Source organism: Mus caroli, chromosome 7 (genome assembly GCF_900094665.2).
Source record: "Mus caroli chromosome 7, CAROLI_EIJ_v1.1, whole genome shotgun sequence".
NCBI classification, from domain to species: Eukaryota; Metazoa; Chordata; class Mammalia; order Rodentia; family Muridae; genus Mus; species Mus caroli.
Window position 1 is genome coordinate 76439295 of NC_034576.1, and position 19525 is coordinate 76458819.

Sequence of the window (19525 nt, forward strand, 5' to 3'; positions counted from 1 at the left end):
GTAGACTACCTCCTGCTGATTAGGGGTGTCAGTAGTCAGTATATCTTCAATGAACAATCCAACAAACCAGCAAACCAGCAATCCAGTAGTAACAAATGCGTCATTATCATCGTCATCATCGTCATTATCAGCAGCAGCAGTAACAGGGGCAGCAGCAGGAGCAGCAGCTACCCCAGGTCGGGGTTCTTGTATTTATACCATCGCAAGAGTCTCTAGAATTCCAATCATAAACCATCTGCAGCTGGCAAAAATCACACCTCTCCTAGAGCATGAGACAATCACAGTTAGCGGCTGTGGACAATTGGACAAAGCCCCGTATCCCACACCTGGAATTAAAACAAAAACATATTCACATATCATAACTGGGTTTTTAAATAAACCAAAATTCTCACTACACTTTTCCCCACCCCAAGCTAGAAGAAAAAAAGCACGAAGGGCACTGATAATCCAACTCAGACATCTTCTGGGCCACCCCCTTCCTCCTCAGCATCTCTTCCTGTCCAGTGTGCTTCCCACTAGGCCGGGTGAGTACGTGCCTTTCACCATCTGATGAAGACCTGGAGAAATCTGCTCTCTGTTGGCAGTCACTTCTGGATGACTGTGGCAGTTGTTAGAAGACCAAGGACTCACAGATCTCAACCCCTAGAAGACCTCCCAAAGGCTGAGCTTTAGCTAGGACAACCAGGGCAGGCAAGGATAGCACACAGTGGGAAGCAGGTTAAGAAGTGAGATTTCACACATCCTCATCTCTTCTCAGTGCTGGACAGTGGATTCTTGACAGTGGAAAGATCCGGAGTAGAATAAACTGTAGAAATGAAAGCATAACCCAAACAGGAAATAAAATTCTTAATATGGATGCACGTGAGGATAGGTGATTGAAATAGAGACTAGCCTCTGCACTACACTAACATACACACAAGCACACACGCATACCCCCTACCCACACATAACTTATTACAATGAAATGACAGACCTTTAATGTATACTGAACAAATATCTTGACCCTATTGAATGAATGTTACCCATCTCCTGTTCAACTAGACTTTTTGGACTTTGACAAAAGTATAATTTAAATGTAGTGTGATTTGTGCCCCCTTCTCTGCAGAGGAGCATGGAGCCTTTGTGTGTGTGTGTGTGTGTGTGTGTTCGAGCCTGCGTGTTCAAGTATTTAATTGTATTTCTTGGAATGTGTCTTATGCTCTATCCTGGTGTAACAGAAAGCCTGAGATTTTTGTATGTTCATCATTGTGATTGTCTGTGTGCTTGCTTGTGAGTGCTGCGTCTACTGTGTTCTTTTAGGCAGGTTTCGGTAAAACACAAAGCTTTATTTTAAACACAGAGTCTGTTGCCTTATTTTTCACAAGATCAGTTTGATAAAGGAATAACTATGGAGTGACTTTATGTAGTGACAAGGTAGTGTCTCTTCCATTGTCTGTTGATGGCCTGATGGTCTGTTGATGTTTGATGAATAGGGATAGAGAGACACAACGACTGTGTTAAGTGCTTCGGAGGTAGTTCCTCATGTCTGAGCTCTTGCTTTCCTTGGAGGTTTGAAACACTTGTCTCTGTAATAACACTAGTTAAAGATGAAGTGACTGGAAGGTGGGGACCAGGGCATTCCAGTTCTTGGGCTGCCCAACAAGAAAAGGTTTTGGTGACACTTGAGATGAGTTAAGGGCCAGTCATTCTCTGTGCTGTATCAGATGGAAGAGAGGTTTCCAGAGAAGACATAAGTTAGGACAGGAAATGTCAAGTTAAGTGGAAAAGGAGCAGACAGTGAAGACCCTTCAGAGAAGACTAGCTGAAGTGAGCCGGTGGCTAAGGAACTGGGGAAGGGTGGGTTCAGAGCTCAGAAAAGCTGGGGAACTAACTGAGACAGTCAGAGGAACTTGTTGCTGGACTGGGCCTGGCTTTGGTGTGTGTTTTATTCATGAACTTGAATTCTCATGCCAGACTGCAGTCAACGACTTAAGGTATCAATCTTTTTCTAGCTCCATCTGTCTACCCGTTGGGTAGAGTTGATGAAATAATCTATTTCTTTGGAGGAATCATGCATGTCAAGATAGGTAACACACACACGTCTGTTTCAATATGACTATTTAAAGGATTTGCAAAGGTATCTTGTCTTTATTTGTATGTGGTTGTAATTTTGCTTGTTATGTGGCAAGAATCACGTTTCCGATAAACCTGGAAAGCAAGTCTTGGTCAATAAGGAGTAGCAAACAGGAATGGGATTGGAGGAGCCATGAAGTCAGCCACAGTGAGGGGAGCCAGGAGCCCAGGTGTACACAGACTGTGGAGATTGCAGTCACGGTTGCTCTGAGCAGACCCCGCCCTCCCTGCAGCCATCACTATGGTCTAAGAAAGTGCAGGGTCCTTCTTAGAAATCCATGAGGCACCTGCCTTGGGTGGCTCACTGATGTTAGTGGTATAGTCCAGAGCCCCATATCTGGAATGGTGCCTGACCTTCGGGGATGGGCATGAAGATTAAAATGTCCCAGCCTTCTCTTTTCCTTTATGGACCATGTTTCTGCCGAGGAAAGGAGAGCCATTGTAAGGGGCACATGAATCCAATGCTTTCTTTGCATATCCTCCCTCTCTGACTCTCTCACCTCTGTAACATCTCTGACAGGGCTGTACCCTGTATCTCCTTTCCTTCACCTGTCCAGCCACTGGACTGTGAACCTTGCAAAAGCAAGGACCCAGTGTCCATGTGCTATGCTGTCCAGTGGGCCATTCACATCCTTGAATGAACGGTTAAGCATATTTCTAGACTCAACCGTTCTGTCCTGTTAAACTTACATGTTGAACTTCTGATTCTAGTACAATTGTATCAGGAGGTTTGGTCCTTTGAAAGATAATTATGTTACCAGAGGATAATATTTCTGATGAGATTAGTGTCCTTATAAAATAACACAAGAAACCTTATTTTTCTCAGTTTTATTTCTGCTATGTAAGGCTACAAATAAGTGGTATTAGTCAGCCTTCTATTACTATGCCAAAATACTTGAGGTAAATCAACTTTGAGGCAAAAGGCTTATTTTTTAGCTTATGATTTCAAGGTTTCAGTCCATAGCTGGCCTAGTTGCTTTGGGACCTTTGTAATGTTGGGAGAATGTGTTAGAGGAGGGGGTGTTTCATAGGGGCCAGGAAGCTAGAAGAGAGGGGGAAAAGGCTGAGGAAATGAAGATCCATCCTTCAAGGGCATACCCTGATGTCGTATTTACTCTAATTATGCCACATCTCTTGAAGTCTCCACCAGCTCTCAATAGCCCACATCTTAGTTACTTTTCTATTGTTGAGACAAAGTACCACAACCAAGGCAACTTATAAATATAACAAAAAAAGGTGAGCTCTCAGCTTTAGAGGGTTCCTGTCCATGACCATCTTGGTGGGTTGCATGGCAAAAGCAAGCAGGCTTGGTGCTGGAGTGGTAGCTGAGAGCTTACCTCTGATCCACAAGCAAAAGGCAGAGGAGGAGGGGGAGGGGGAGGGGGAGGGGGAGGGAGAGGGAGAGGGAGAGGGAGAGAGAGAGGGAGAGGGGGAGGGAGAGGGAGAGGAGAACTGGGAATGGTATAGGCTCATGACACACCTCCTTCAACAAGGACATACCTCCTAATTCTTCTCAAATAGTTCTTCCAACTGGGGCCAAGTATTCAGATTTATGAACTATGGGGGCCATTTTTATTCATACTACCATGGTCCATTTTGCTCCAAATCCACAAACTCATTCCCAAGGCCAGTCTTCATAATCCGGAGTCCTCACCATTGAACAGTGCCATGCGAGGAACCAAGTCTTCGGTATACAAGCTTTTAGGGAGTATCTAATATTCAAACACAGCAGAGAGCCACCTACAGTCTGGAAAGTAGATTCTCACAGTATACTGCATCTGTTTGTGTCCTGATTTGGAGCTTTCTAGTCGCTAGAACCTTGAGGAATCAATGTTGTACCAGCTGTCCAGTCTGAATACTTGCTATATTTGTATATTTATTTTAGCAAGCCGAACTAACCAAAATGGAGATGAAGCCATAAGTGGGTTTAAGTTTCTGACCAGCTTGGGGAGCAGAGATCAGCACACAAAGTAACAAGTCTCCTTATGACATTTACATGCATATGTGCCATTTACTTTATCCTCTTTCTTACTTGACACCTAGGTTACCTCTGCGCTCTGTCCCCTCTGACTGATTCCTTCCTTCTTTCCTCCAGATATTCTCTCCATCTAGAATCTTATTGCATGCATTCCTAGGAGGAAATTGCAAATGAAGTTTGATCCCCACTAGTCATATGACGCGTTACGTTCTTTGGCCCTCATTCATGCAATGAAGATAAATAGAATGACCTCAAAGGGGAAAGAGCCAATCTAGTCAAAGTGACTCTCACAGTGAGAGCACTGAAGGGCCACAAAGCTATTTGGAAGAAAGTGAACCTTTTCTGTACTGTCGGTGGCACTGCCATGAGATTAGAGCTGTCATCTGATAGAGTACTATGATCACAATCAAAGCTCCTGTGGAGGTGGCAGTGGACAATTATACCTATTTTGTTCAGACATGGCAACCGAGGTCCAGGGAGCCCACCTGTTGTGTGGTTAGAAAGAAATGATTCCAGGAACCTGGGAAGAATTCATTCATTTATGTGTGTATGTATATATGTAAAGTATGTATGCATGCATGTATGTATGCATGTATGTATGTATGTATGTATGTATGTATGTATGTATCTATCTATCTATCTATCTATCTATCTATCTATCTATCTATCTATCTATCTATCTATCTTCTTCACAGTGCAAACCCTGCATGTCAAGCCCCATTCACTTGCTTCAGCCACAGTAAAGAGGGTATACAGGTGGATCTGGGAGAACTCCAAGCACCACTCACCTCTTTAGCCTGAGTGAGTTGCTCAGAGGAGAAGGAAGTGAGTTCCTATGTATGGAACACCTTCAGTGGGTACTATGGCTTGAATGTGCCCCACAGCCCATATGCTGGAAAATCAATTACTAGAGCACTTGGACTAGGAGGCAAGCTTTACTGAACAGTGATCATACTACACTGTGCCCTTTGCATAGCTGCATGTCAATGAAATGACTTAGTTATGCAAAGATTATTTTTATTATGAAAACAGGCCCAACTTTTCTGCCTACTGCTTTTTACCCTTCCATCCTCTGCCAAGGACAACTCAACACAAGGTTCCTTTCTAGACTCATGTGAGTGCTTGCACCTTAGACTCCCTAGACTCTAGAACTATAGGTGGGGGAGAGTCTCTTTTCTTTATACATTCTTCAGTCTCAGGTACCCTGTGATAGTAGCACAAAAGTGGTTGAGACGATGGGTGAAGAATGAAGGGCTCTCTCTAATCTGGTGCAGTTGCAAAACTGAACTAGCTAGGCAGGTTTTCTTATGTTCAATTTATTGATAAGGTCACAGAAACAGAAGAGAGAGGCCGCACCCATTCTCAGGCCATCTGAGATTCCCTCTTTCCCCTGGTGCTGCAGAGGAGGGCTGGAGAAGCCCACTTCCTTGTTGTGATCTGTCATAGAAAATGCCTAGTTTTGAGGCAGGCTGTTGGAGCCTGTTTTCTCTCACTTCCTGTCTTCCACTATGCTGGTTCTAGGCTGTTGGAGTCAGAGAATACTTCCACATTTCCTCAGTAGTCTGACTCTTGCCCGCCCCTTTCTCATCTTATTCTCAGACTCTGAGCCAAATGGCCACTGTCCACGGAGGAAGATGGAAAGGAGATGTTCGGAGCTTCTGGCCAAGTTCAAAAGGCAGTAGCTGCAGGCACGAGCTGAGGGCCGTGCAGCTAGACTCTGTCCCTGACACTGCACTAAGGAGCATCTCTACTTGATGGGCCTGGGTCAAAGCCAGGGTGGGAGGGGCTAGAAGCTGAGACTAGGGTGGGAACAGGACTATGGGGACCAGATGTATTACTCTCTAATCTAGCCTGATGGAGCCCTGGGGCCCTAAGAAAATTCTGAGTTCAAACTCCACCTTAACCTCTTCCTAGGGTTTTGGCCTTGGGAAAGTCAGCCCATCTCTTTGCCTCAGTTTCGTCACCAATGGAACTGGGAAATAACAAGCTACATAAAAGTGGGGCTTCTAAGAAATCCGAGAGCTAGAGTACGGGATACATCATTTAGTCAGTACACAAAACCTGTCACCTACTCCTGATTCTCAGCTATTTCTTCAGTTTCCAGTCACCCTTCAGCACTTCTCTGCATACCTCAGATACTATTTGAGGCAGTCATTCACTGGTTATCAGTCCTGACACACTGTCAGACAAGCTTTTCTTTCTTGGGCCTCTCAATGCTCTCCTAATTGAATTTGTAATCTGTACACACACGAGCTACACAGAACATCTGCTCTGGGTCAAGGACGTGTCCATGCAAAACAAGAAAGAGGAAAGCCATTACTTCTTCAGGCATTTCTATAATAGAAACACCATGGAGGGACTCTCTGGTGTCCTGCCCCAAAGGTTCAGACATACAAATATCCCTTCTGCCTTCTAAATTCTTGCCTATAGGGGCTGAGGGATATGTAAACTATTTGACACCCAGGTAGGGCTCTGGGTATCAGAATAGACCATAGCTACCATGTTTGAGCAAGGCTCCTTAGGGGGCTCAGAGAGCTGGCTCTTGATTGTCGAGAAAACAGTTTAACATATTGCTGAGTTCGTTCCTACTGTGCTAGTGTGATCAGCCACAGCAAAACAGAGCTTGGGTGCAGTCTGAGTGGCAGAGTCCCATCTTCATCCCCTTCCAGTGTGAGCTCATTTGTATGACCAGATATTTGAAAGGTGGTACAGTGAAATGGCCCCTGTGGGTGGGCTGGTGTGAACAGTGTTGGCAGATGGTGTGAACATGTTGGTGTTATTCTCAGACTATGTGCTTAGGCATCCTGAATACATTTTTTTTCTTTTTTAAATCTCAGAGGATCTTGGTAATCCAATCCAATTATAGCCACGTAGACCAGTTGATATGGTTGAACACTGCAGGAGGTTCTATGATTTGGGCCTTAAATGGCCCCAAAGACTGATGTATCCATGTATTAAAGGCTTGGTCATCAGCTTGTGGCACTTTTGGGAGGTAATGAGGCTTTAGAAGATGAGGCTTAGCAAGAGGAAGTTAGGTCATTGGGGGGTGTACTCTTGAATGGATGTGGAATGCTAGCCCCACCCTCACTGTATAGCACAAGTGAGTAGTTTGCCTCTGCTATGTGCCATAATGGTTTCGTTTGTTTGCTTGCTTGCTTGTTAGAACCAACAATGGTTTGGTCAAGTGTCCATAGACTGCAACTGGAAATTCTGAGCCTAAATTTTTGTTTGTTTGTCTGGTATGCATTTGCATATGCTTGTGTGTGTGTGTGTGTGTGTGTGTGCACATGTGTGAAGGTGCACATGCATATGTATGTAAATACATGTACAGTTCAGAAGACAACCTCAGGTATCATTGCTTAGGTACTGTGCATCTTGGTGAGGTTGTTGTTGTTTGTTTGTTTATTTCTATTTTGTTTGGTTTCTTTTTTTTTTTCTCAGACAGTATCTCTCACTGGAACTGGCTGGCCAGTGAGCCTCTGGAATTGACCTAACTGTCTCTCTAGTATAGGCAGCACAAGGACATACCATTGTACTTGGCTTTTTTTTTAACCTGGATTCTGTCAATCAGACCCTGGTCCTGTGTTTACAAGGAAAACACTTTACCCAGTGGATTATTGTCCCAGCTCATCTTTCGGCCTTTATAAGTTATCTCAGGTATTTTGTGAGAAAGGGGAGGTGATTTCTTCTCCTCTTGAGGAAGTCCTGAGATTTTTTTTCTAAAGGTAGGCCTCTTCTCCCAACATTCCAGGGATCAGTTGGGTTCATATCTTTTTCTTTTCTTTCTATATCTTTTTCTTTTCTTTCTTTTTCTTTTTATTTATTTATTTGTTTTTTTTTTTTTGGATATTTTCTTTATTTACATTTGAAATGTTTTTCCTTTTCCAGGTCTCCCCTTCGGAACCCCCCTACCCCATCCCTCCTCCCCCTGCCTCTATGAGGGTGCTTCCCCACCCACTCACCTACTCCCATTTTCCCACCCTGGCATTACCCTACACTGGGGCATTGAACACCCTCAGGCCTGAGGGCCTCTCTTCCCACTGATATCCAACAAGGCCAACTTAAACATATGTGGTCATCACCATGGGTGGCTCCATGTGTATTCTTTGGTTGGTGGTCTAGTCCCCGGGAGCTCTGGTGGGGTCTGGCTTATTGACACTGTTGCTCTCTTCATGGGGCTGCAAAAGCACATTTCACATTCTGCCTTCATGTAATGTTGTTCATACAACAGGGGCCAGTGAAGCGCTCATTGTGCCAAGCATAGTTCTGGTGGCTGGAGATAACCTCTGTGAAAATGCCAAATGAGGCAAACAACATGTCAGCCCCCTCCACTCCCCACAGGCACATGTTAACTCAAGCAGCAGGGGTTGGAGGGATGACTAGTGATTCAGCAAACTAGCTGCTCTTCCAGAGGACATAAGCTTAATTTGTAGCACCCAAATTGTGACTCATAACCATCTGTAAATTCAGTCACAAGATCTCTGATGCCCTCTTCTGTCCTCAATAGGCTGTAGGCACATACATGGTTCACAGCCGTACCTAGAGACAAAACACCCATTATATATTAGAAGAAGAAGGAGGAGGAGGAGGTGGAGGAGGAGGAGGAGGAGGGGAGAGGGGGGGGTTAAGCAGCTGCAGCAGCAGTAGCAGCAGCAGCAGCAGCAGCAATAGCAGCAATAAAACAACCACACAAAATGCAGCCAAGCCTGAAACCAAGAAGGGGAAACCTCAGAAACCAGAAACAAAGGAAAGGTCTCAAGTCAAGTCCCGTGGGGATGCCATCGAAGAGTTCAGGAAGTGACTCTGGTAAGGGTTTAACTGAGTGCTGCATGGAAATTTCTAGAGATGTTCAAACTACAGCCCAGGGTCTGGCGGGGGTAGAGCATTGTCTGTGAGAAATCCAGTGCTTACCTGTGGTCCTTGAAAGTCAAGGAATCTTACACCGCAGGCAGAGACATTAGTTACTACCTCAGGGGACAGCTGCTTCCACATTCAGGAAACAGACTTATATGACCCCTCTTCATACACACACACACACACACACACACACACACACACACACACACACACCACACACCCCTAGAACATTCTAGAAGATTAGCAGACAATAAACAAGGGAACAATGAACATATTATAATTGTTCTATTTTGTATTTAGTTATTCCTAGTATGTGAAATTTATAAGTTAATGTTTATCATAGGTTGGTATGTATAGTAGAACCAGTACATGTGGAGTTTGATACTCTCTGTGTTTTCAGGTATCCACTGGAGATATTGGTGGTACGTGTCTCTCAGAGACATGAGTGCACTGTTGTAGCTTGTAGAGACCACCTCCTAGGACAATGCGATATGTACTAGAAGGTGACTGGCTGAGAAAGCAGAGGATTCTGGAGTGTATGACATCCAATTTCAGTCCTGAAAGGTGAGGAGGAGGCCGTAAGTAAGGTAGAAGGGAAGCAACTTTCTGGGCAGAGGAAGCAGCAGACACCCAAGTCCTGAGACCAGAATAATTTAGAAAAGTTATAGAAAGATGAAAAATGGCTAGGTATCCGGAACAATGAGTCAGAGGGTAGGAGAGTTCAAGAGTTGTGGGATAGGCTTTGATGTCTTCTCAGGGTGGAGGGGAGTTGGGTAGGTATGACCAAGGCAAGGGCATGATTGGACTTGGTGCAAGCTTGAGCACTGAGAGCTACACACATTTTCTGCTCTACAGCACTGCACTCTCCTATTCTTCCTCACACCACCCCCCACCCATCTAGAACATTCTTGATTTGAATTTTCACAATAACACTACAAAGGAGTTGTTAGGTATCTTCTCTAACCCATGGTGACTTAATCCATATCTCTTGGCTGTTGACTGAGACTTTGGTCACCTGCACTTCATCTTAAAGCTCTTGCCCAGGAAATGTGACTAGAAGCCCAAGACACAGCCAAGCAATTTACCCCACCCACAGTCATTAGAGTGAGCTGTCTTCTCAGCACCCTTGGCCACCGGGAGGAGGAGGCACAATCCTCATTTTCCTTGGGCAAATTGGCTCACCCATGTCTTTCCCGCAGCCTCTAATTTCCACTGAGTATTCTGATGAACAGAAAGCCCTTCACCAACTGTTGAGCAGCACTAACTGTTACAATCTTGCCCGAGCAAATGGAGCCACACTGAAGGGTGCTTTCTTGCACTAGCCTTGACTTGACTCACCTCAGTTTGTTGCATGAGGGACTGTAAATCTCCATGTGGTTGGCAAACTAAGGGCAGTTTTCCTCTTTCTTGGATCTTCATTTTCCAGCACTTCCCAAGGATTGGCTGCTCCTATCTGGTTCTATATCAGCTTTGTAGAAGCATCTTTAGAATTTGAAGCTGTTTTCTTGGATAGAGCATGTGGACCTTTCTTGACAATTCTTGGAGTCCCTTTGGAAGACCCATTTCTCTTCTAGGTTCCCTGCAGGGGAAGATGTGATGGCTCAGGAAGTGGTGGGTAAGACAAGATAAGACAGGCTGCAAGGCCCTTTAGTGTCCTGGTTGGTTGACTTCACTGGACTTAGTCTAAAGGCAATTCCAGTGACTAGACAAACTTTGCCCAGGGGCTATATACACACCCCATATGAAGATTTCCCCACAACCTGGACTGCTGAGAATGAAAATTAAACTGTCCTTATAGTACCCAAAGGCAATGCATACTGCTGCTAGGTGGTAACCATGGAAACCTCCCATTGTTGTGAACAGCCCACCCCAGAACAAAAGCCATTTGTTTTCTGCCTCCCAGAGGGGTGGTATTAAGTGTGTTGCTTCCCTTCTTTCCTCCATCTCACAATGACTCAGGTTAGGGTTCAGGTACCCAAGGATAAAAGGACCTGGGAGGGCTTTGGAGGAGGGGAATGAAAGGATGGGGATGAAGTTGGCAAAAGATGACATCCCGAAGGGCTGGCGAGGGGCAGTGGGTGGGGGCAGGCTGTTGGTGTCACTGGAGATGCTATTAAGGACATTTATGAGGCAGCATTCATGTCTGGAATCCCATCTGACTGGCATCAATAAGTGTCTCTGTTCCATTCTGGAAGGAGAGCCTTAATTAGGCATGAAGAGATTCATCAAACAGCAGTCTCTTGGAGCTGTTGGTCTCCCTGCCATCTGGACGGATGATTTTCCACCCTCAACAACAACAGTGGGGATGATGGATGCGGTCCCACAGCTCAACACCCCTGGGCTCTGAGAAGCCCAATGGCATTTGTCCTCCCGAGAAACAGGGAAAATCTGCCTGTGTCGATGGGCACATGTGCTGTGGTTCATACTAAGATTCGTCCTTAGATATGATACTGACCTGGGGCAGCCAAGCCCACATCTACCTAAAGTCAATTTTTAGTTTCCAGTGAGTGCTCTAATCATATGGATTTAGAAAAAGCCCTGGAGTGAGGGGAGAATGTTGGTGAAAATTCCACGCAGGCCGTTGCCTCAGTTTTAATGACCTATTTCTTCTGCTTTGGTCCAACCCATATGACTTTTTTGGCAGGTTCTTTTGACATGAGAGATGCAAAATGGCTTCATTCACTATAAAAGCCTCGATAGACACCCAAGATTTAATCCAACAAACATTTATTGAGCAACTGTTGTGTGCTATGCACCACGCCTAATGCTGTGATGGATACAGATGAATAAAACAGTGCCTGCCCTCGGCAGTGTTACAGTCTACAAACGGACATAGGACAAGTGCACAAGGAGCTATAATACAAGGCAGAGTATGGTAAGTGCCGTGAGAAAGGGAGAAATAAAGTGCTGTGGTGGTTCTGTGGGGGGAGAGTTCCCGGCGTTGATGGATCGGGGAGGGCTTCATGGTGGATGTGGTCTCTGCAGGGGCCTTGGAAGAAACTCAAGAATGATCCAGAAGATGCGAACTGCAAGGCCAAAGGCACAGGGCCAGGAAACGTGGTGCTTTCCCCAATACTGACAACTCTTCTGGATTGGCCAGTGCAGGCTATGAAGGGACCTGATTGAGTGTAATGTCAGGATAAAGATGGGCACATTTCTGTGGGTCAGGAGATCTTAGCTGAGTTCGTGAAGAGCTCAAGTTACATACCATCGTGCATGCTCAGGAAGGTCTGGGAGAGGAGACCACTACTAAGGAGTCCAAGGGACAAGGAGAGGTAAGGTTGGGAGTAGTTGGAAAGGGTAATGAGGGAATACATGGAAGAGTCAGTGATCATCTTAGGGTCCCAGAATGTATTGAAAGAATCATTGGTGTTCCAACCAGAAAATCAGGGCTCATGCAGGGAAGAGAGATGGTCTACTTAGCTTCAGATGTCTTGAGTTCAAGATGTCAGAGTAGATAGAGTATGTTAGAAAAACAGTGTATCATCCTGGAACTGGGAGCTTCCAGTGGAGCTAAACAGCTAAGGGGAGTGGAGGGTATTCTTTGGGTGGTAGTAGTTGAGTCTGAAGGAAGGCATGGAACTGTGGATGCACAGCTTATAAGCCTTTGGGGAGGACCTTGTTGGAAAGAATGACTACTTTGTGGTACAGGAAGAAGAGAGGGGAAATGGGCAGATCTTCCTTGGCTCTTTTCAGCTCAAGGTAGGAATGCCAATAAATACCTCATAAATACATAAATAAATATATAAATAAATGGTCATAGAGGTTGGGATGGGAGGGGTAAGAATCTTAAGAACCTAGTGTCTTGCCCAGGGGAATTTGCTGTAGGGCTTTGCACACGGAGGTGACTGAGGGGACATTAAGGAGGGGACATTAAGGTGTGGTACAGGGGACTGGTGGCAGTAGGGACTGCAGACCCTGTCAAGGTCTGGTAGTGGAGGATTTAAGTGGAGAGGCTATAGGAATCAGGGTGAATGCAAGAGGGGCTGGGAAATGTCTGAGATCATGAGAGGAAAGACTCCCCATTTACAGGAGGCACCTCATTTGTCGAAGAATGAAGGTTAAGTGGGAGGGAGAGGCCAAGAGGTTATGAGATAAAGTCTCATGCCAAATGCCCCCCCCCCCCTTTTTCTTTTTCTTTTTTGGTGATGGCAGAGGCTGAGGGTGGTGTCACTGGGGGCTCAGAGTAAATGAAGGTCTGGCAGGCTTAGGCAGGCAGACTGAGGAGGTGACTGATAGTCAACAGTTGAGGGGACTGGCTGAGGCTGATGTGATGTTGTGTGGTAGCTATGAGGTCAACAGTGCAGGCTGTGTCTCCCTGGGGCCAGCCAAAGTCAACCAGCCCATGTTAAAAGACTTCAGTGGAGCCCAGCTCCAAGTGCACTCTCACTAGGCAGTAAAGGACACTTGGCTGCTGACTGGAGAAGAATGGCAAGAGGGGAAGCCAAGGTCCACAGAGACCCTGCAGCTACATGTCCAGACCATTCTAACAGCACAGGGTCTGCTGAGTTAGGGGACGGGCATACGTGGGTAGTCCTGGGACCTCTGCCCTTCCCCATCAGGTTAGAGCCCGAATAAGTCTAATTAGACAATTACCCCTCTTCTAACTCCTCTTCACAGAGAGGATGCTGGGTGGGGCTCAGGGTCACCTCCAGAACCTGACCTCTGGGCCTTCTTCATGATTCCACGTGGGATGTGGGATGTTCTGACATCCAAGGGTTTTACTAATGCGAGGCCCTGTTGGTGATCGTATCTATTCCTCTAGGGCACGGCCAACTTTAGAAATTAAATGTCTTCTAGAGCCTTTGAGAACCTTCAGATGAAAGGCTCTGGAGACATGTAAAATATGATACTAATTATCTCCACTGCTCATGAGGAGGCTGAGCCACTCAGCTCCCAGGGAGGCTGTTATGGCTGTTACTTTTTTAAATATTCATTTTATGATGCAAATCCCAAATCGCAAGCTTCATACTGTAACAAGAACAAAGAGGGGAACAGAGATGTACAGTCCTCAGCCTGTTAGGGGCTGGAGAGAATGTACGCAGGGTTAATAGTTCTAGGGTATCCCTCCATTGTCTCTGCTCACTTCCCATCAGCCATTAATTTAGAGCAAGCATCGTGTTCTGAATGGCTGTTGATTAATTACGTCAGGCCTCATATGCTTGGGAGCAGATCTTGATTACTTTTTAAAAAAATCTCTCTTCACCTTCAAGATAATAGTGTTTTTTTTTTAACATTTATCTTTCAAATATATTTTAAAACACCATTATTTATCAGGTGAGGGAACTGCATCTAACACATCAAGCTGGCTAATGCTTTGCTATGTGTGACCTGTAAGTCCAACCCCTAAGTTGTTGGCATGGAGCCCAGATTTCCCCTGGAGATTATGTCCAGTGTTTGGAACTGTGTTTGGCTTTGGGCTTTTCTACAAGAAAAACAAATCTTAAGTGGGAGCCCTAACAGAGGGGGGAAGGCTTTTGCAAACACTCCACAGTGCTTGATGGGGTAGGGGGGTGAGGGTGGGCAGGGATGTAGTAGGGTAGACACTGGAACCTCTCCCAGAAGAGCTTGGTGTGGGCAGGTATGACTGTCAAGATGGGAAAGTGACAAGGTGACATTGACACGGCAGGCGACTCCAGAGTGCAGGATGCAGAAAGCAAACAGGGAGTGACTGCAGAGACCCAGGGTTAGATTTGTCACAGTCTTCCAGGTGTCCAGTTCTAGGGCTCTGTGAGGTGCCTAGAAAACTGATTGTATATGTTTTGAACAACATGACACCTATTGTGACTGTGCTCTTTCAAGCACTTGCTGTGTCTTTCTGGCGGTAGATGGGACAGTAGAGTTTCCTTCATGTGACATTCTAAGAGGATGGGATAAAAGCTAACCTGGAAGTTGAAGTCCTAGGGTTACTTCTGCCTCCGTGGGCCGCACCCATCAAAATGATCCTATTTTGTACACCCTTTTGTCCTTTTCTGAGGTGGAACAAACTCCTAGAAGATGCCAAGTTTCTAAAACCATGATTTGCAACAATCTACCTCTTTAGGGCCATGTGCTCTTCTGCCCTACTAAGTCCCGGGGGTACTGGTCTAACCAGGATATGGGGCTGTCACTGAGTTTCCTCCAGCTTTTCTCCATAGCTGTGAAGGCTTGTCTGGGATGCAGGTGCCATGCGTACTTGTCCTTTGGGCAGCTGCACTCTCAAGTTCATGAACAAAGCCCTCAGCTCCGTTGTGATCAGTGCTGCTTGGTCTCCGTGTGCCTCTTTGCCCAATGGAACTTTCCAAGTCTCTCCTCCATGAACTGCACCTCTTTAGACTGGTCCAAGCTGTCATCTCTGGGTCTGGGCTACCCAGAATCCGCTTCACTTGGAGGTTCGGGGGAAGCTAACAACAGGTGGCTCTCCATTCATCCATGAGCCCAAAGATCCATCCAGCCCAGGAAGTGGGTTGTCATCCAAAGTCATGGGACTGGCTTCTTATCATGTCAAGTCCTTCTGCCCCCAAAGATGGACTGAGTCTCCATCTGTTCCAGGTGGGTTCTCCACACCTTCTTCCTGTGGCTTATCTGCCTAGTGCTAGATGAACACCACACAGTTATAAATACTCAGGTCAATATATATATGCAGGTATAGATATATATATTCTGGTCACTGTTTTACACTTTAACAAAGAAAACCACTAGCCTGCTTGTTCTATTGTTTGTGCCACCCCGACTCCCATCTGCCTGTGGTGTAGCTGGCAGGAAAGTGAGCCACTGAGTCCCATGGGCTGCCCTCCTTACGTAGCCCCGTCACACTGGCCGACAGTCAGTTTCAATGCCCCCTGTTCATGTAGGCTCTTGAGGGCCTTGAATTCCAAGGGCATGGTGTGGGGGCTGGCCTGGGAAGTGTAGCCATACTTGAGGCTGTCATAATAGTGATACTTGACGGGGTTCTGATTCTGATCCAGTGGGAAGGGCCAGAAGCCATAAAGGTAGATCTGATTGCAGAAGCGTGTGGCCAGGGTGTACATCAAGAGGCCGGTGGTTGGTCTTTTGATGTGGACTTTGTTGGTCAGCCAATATCTGGAGAAGAAATAAAAAAAGAAGTTAGAAAAGGAACAATAAAGTCTGGGAAGAAGGCTCACTTGGTAAATCCTGGCTTGTTAGCATGAGAACTTGCTTGGATTCTTCAGCACCCAGGTAAACGCCAGTGGAGTACACCTGTAACCCTGTCTTGTAGGGGCCCAGTAGAAACAGGAGGATTCCTGCAGCTCATTGGTCACCCAGCCTAGCCAATTAGTGATCTCTGGGTTCAGCACGAGACCCTGTCTGTAAAAAGAAGGCAGAGAGCATAGATACCCTATATCAACCTCTGGCTGCCACCGTTACACGCGCTTGCATGTAGGCACGCCCCTGCACACATACCACATGCACTCACTATACATTATACATTATAAACAAACATGTATAACAGAGAAGAAATGTGTTTGTGAATACTTCTTTCCAAGAAGGAAGAAATTTTATTGTCTAGCAGCCCACTTTCTGACACTCCCAGAGCCAATCAACTCAGAGACCCAGGGCTTCCTTTTCAGAGGTCTGATAACCTCCATAGTTAAGCACTTGGAAAACACCTTGAGTTAGTACTTTCCTGGGCATGAGTCTATGAGGTCTGGGGTGCCAAGATGAAAACTGGCAGCCCGAGGTCACCCATGTGGTATGTACTTTGCCTTGAACTCAAACCATTGGCAACTGAAGCAGGGTTAGCATGTTTTTGTAATGGGTTGGATGATAAATACTTTTGGCTTTGTGGCCCTATGGCTCCAATTATGACTATGCAGCCACACTAAGTCAGAGTGCTAAAGAGCCACCATCAACATACATGGGTGTGTCCATGCTTGGCCCTGACCTCTCTTAAAGCATGTTTGCTTATACGGTGCTCACTGCCTTACAGAGAGTCCCATTCATCTTCTCCATGTAAGCAGGCTCAGTTAGACTTGTTTCCTGTCAGTGCTCCCAGAATCCCTGCCCTCCAAGGCAGCCGACCTGCTCAGACCATGCGTGTAACTTCTCTGCAGAGCCAAGGCACTCAGGATGGTGGGGCTGGGCTGGATTCTGTCTACGAGTTTCCTGCCTTAGGACACGGTCAAAGAGTGATGGGAGGAAACACAGAGAACTCCAGAGAGCAGGGTGTTGGATGAGGCGTCCTAGGTGAGTGGAGTTCTGTGCATTTCTGTGTGCCTTGGCCAGGACCACAGCATGGAAGGGGCCATCTTCATTCTGGATGAGGAATCATGCCCAGAGGATAGAGATGTGTAATTCAGATGATTCTATCCTTAGCTTCTGTTCCAGCTGTGTCTTCGAGAAAGTCACGTCTCTCTGATGAACCTCATTTTTCACATTGATGCAGAGTCTAGACAGCTCCAGGTTCCAATATTCCAGGAGAGTCTAGAAAATTTTCTACATGTGAGAAACCTTCTGCTTGCTATCATTCTTGATTCCTACTGTATGGATATGGAGCTCACACTGAGTGGCCTCCCCCACCTCTTTATTTGTAGCTAAAGCTCCACTCTCCCTGCCCCCACTAGCAGAATGAGTTTAATAGCCACGCTTCTGTGCCAATGGGAAGACAGAATCACTGACCACTGAGTTGGCCCAATATGTCTCTAAACCAGACCCAGACCATGATTTTCTGTCCTTAAACAACCTCCATGGCATGGCATCTTACAGGCTCCCAATTGCCACTGTTCCACTGAAGTGAAGGCCAGCACAGCTTCTGATGGCCCACAGCACAGCAACACATACAACTTTACCCTCAAATGATCCTATTAAATTCATACTGGAAGTAGAAGGACACCAGAGCAAAACATTTACTTACTGTTGAAGGTTAAAACTGGTGTGTGTGTATGTGTGTGTGTGTGTGTGTGTGTGTGTGTGTGTGTGTGTGTGTATCTTCATAGTGATTTTAGCTGGTAGGGAGTGGAGAGGAGGGGAAGGCTTCCTAGAAGCTCAGGAAATTCTTTATGTACAATGGCTTTTTCTGCAGCTCAAAAGTGGAACCCAAAAGATTACAGAGTCAACCCTAAAGCATTTCTTTGTTTCTTTTTTTGGAGGAAGCATAAGCTTATGAATTTGATGAGGTTACAAATGCCCAATAGTCCATGTAATTAAAGTATGCAATATTGGCAATGTCTGATCAAATAAAAGGTATTCTGAGGACCCCCACAAACCACCCCTCCAACCGAACTCTCTGTCTGGTGTGATGTTAATGTTACCTTGGACCTTGAGATAGGAGACTGTGGGTCCAGATGACCACATCCAGGCCTGTGGTTCTCCTGGGCACAATGAGAGCCTGGTGGTCCTTTGTACAACCATGGTGGTTCTGTAAGTCTGTCACTTGGAGACTCTCTTTCTGCTGCCTCCACCCATGTTATTCTATCAGAACTTAGAAACTTCCTAGCAACTAGATTCTCCAACAGGGAAAAAGATGGAATGACAAAGACATAGCCATGCAGTGGCTCTGGTAACTGCAAACATGACACAATTGAAAACAGCAAGGAACAAGTCACATATCTCTCCTTTCTTTTCCATACCACTGATGTTTCTATGGTGATGGTCATTCATGGCCTCACTCCACCTCCAACTCCTCACAGCCTCCTGGGCATCTCTGAGACACCTCTCCCTGTTCCACAGGTCATCCAAATTCCATGGTGGAAACGCCAAAGAACCTGCCCTGGCTACACTGGCAGCTTTGCCTACACTGCATCAGCTTCCCCAGCATAAACAAATGGCCACGGCTCTCTTCCAAAGCCCTGTGTTGTCTCATAGTTGCTTCCCCTATCAAGGCTCTGTCGCTCTTCTGTCTTGGTCCCTGAGCTATATCTGAGGTCACCTGTCAATAGTTTCTTCCCCAGGTTGTTGAAATCTCATGGGATTTCAGTGAGCATGTGTGCCTTTTCTTTATACTCTGGGTTCCCAGTGTATCATCTCTCTTGCTGCCTCTGTGGATGGAGGAAATGGATGGAGGTCTGATTTCAGAACAGAGGGCTGAGTTTTGTCTTTCCTTCCCTTACACCGAGCTTCTGCAGGGTCATAGCCTAACTTTCCATGGGTTAGGTAGGGCATGGGTTGGGGTGTCACTTGTCTGAGAGAAAATATGTTGAGAAGATGAGGGGTAGCCTATGTGTAGTAAGTCCCACAGAGGTCTAGGATGCTGAGGTCATGGTGTCACTTCACAGCAATAGAAACTTTCAATAAGACAGGTAGATAACATCAGCCTGCCATACTGCTGATGAGAGAATTCCATGGGAGATTTTGATGCTGGGGATTCTAAGCCAAGAGGGGAATTAATGTCATCATTTCAAGAATCCACAGGACACCAGAAGTACTGATTGCAGCTACTTGTGTGTTTCTGAAAGGCTGTATTTTGTGAAGGTTCCTTCCAACTGCCCCATATTGCAATACTGTTCTGATCTCTTAAGAAGAATTACATGCTTTGAAAAGTCCATCTTGTGACTCTTATTTTTCTCCACCTATGATAACTATTCTTGCCTGTCAACTTGACAACAATTTGGAAATAGCTAAAAAAAAAAAAAAAAAAAA

General features: G+C 45.8%; 1 protein-coding gene across 1 annotated transcript in view; it reads right to left on the bottom strand.

Annotated features, from left to right (window-relative positions):
• Nucleotides 1-11657: 11657 nt before the first annotated feature.
• St8sia2 (ST8 alpha-N-acetyl-neuraminide alpha-2,8-sialyltransferase 2) overlaps nt 11658-19525 on the bottom strand; it is a 74089-nt gene continuing 66221 nt past the window's right edge. The window contains exon 6 of the mRNA XM_021168000.1: nt 11658-16009. Within this exon, the coding sequence (XP_021023659.1) occupies nt 15724-16009 (286 nt within the window). The 3' untranslated portion in view covers nt 11658-15723. The remainder of the gene's footprint in view (nt 16010-19525) is intronic.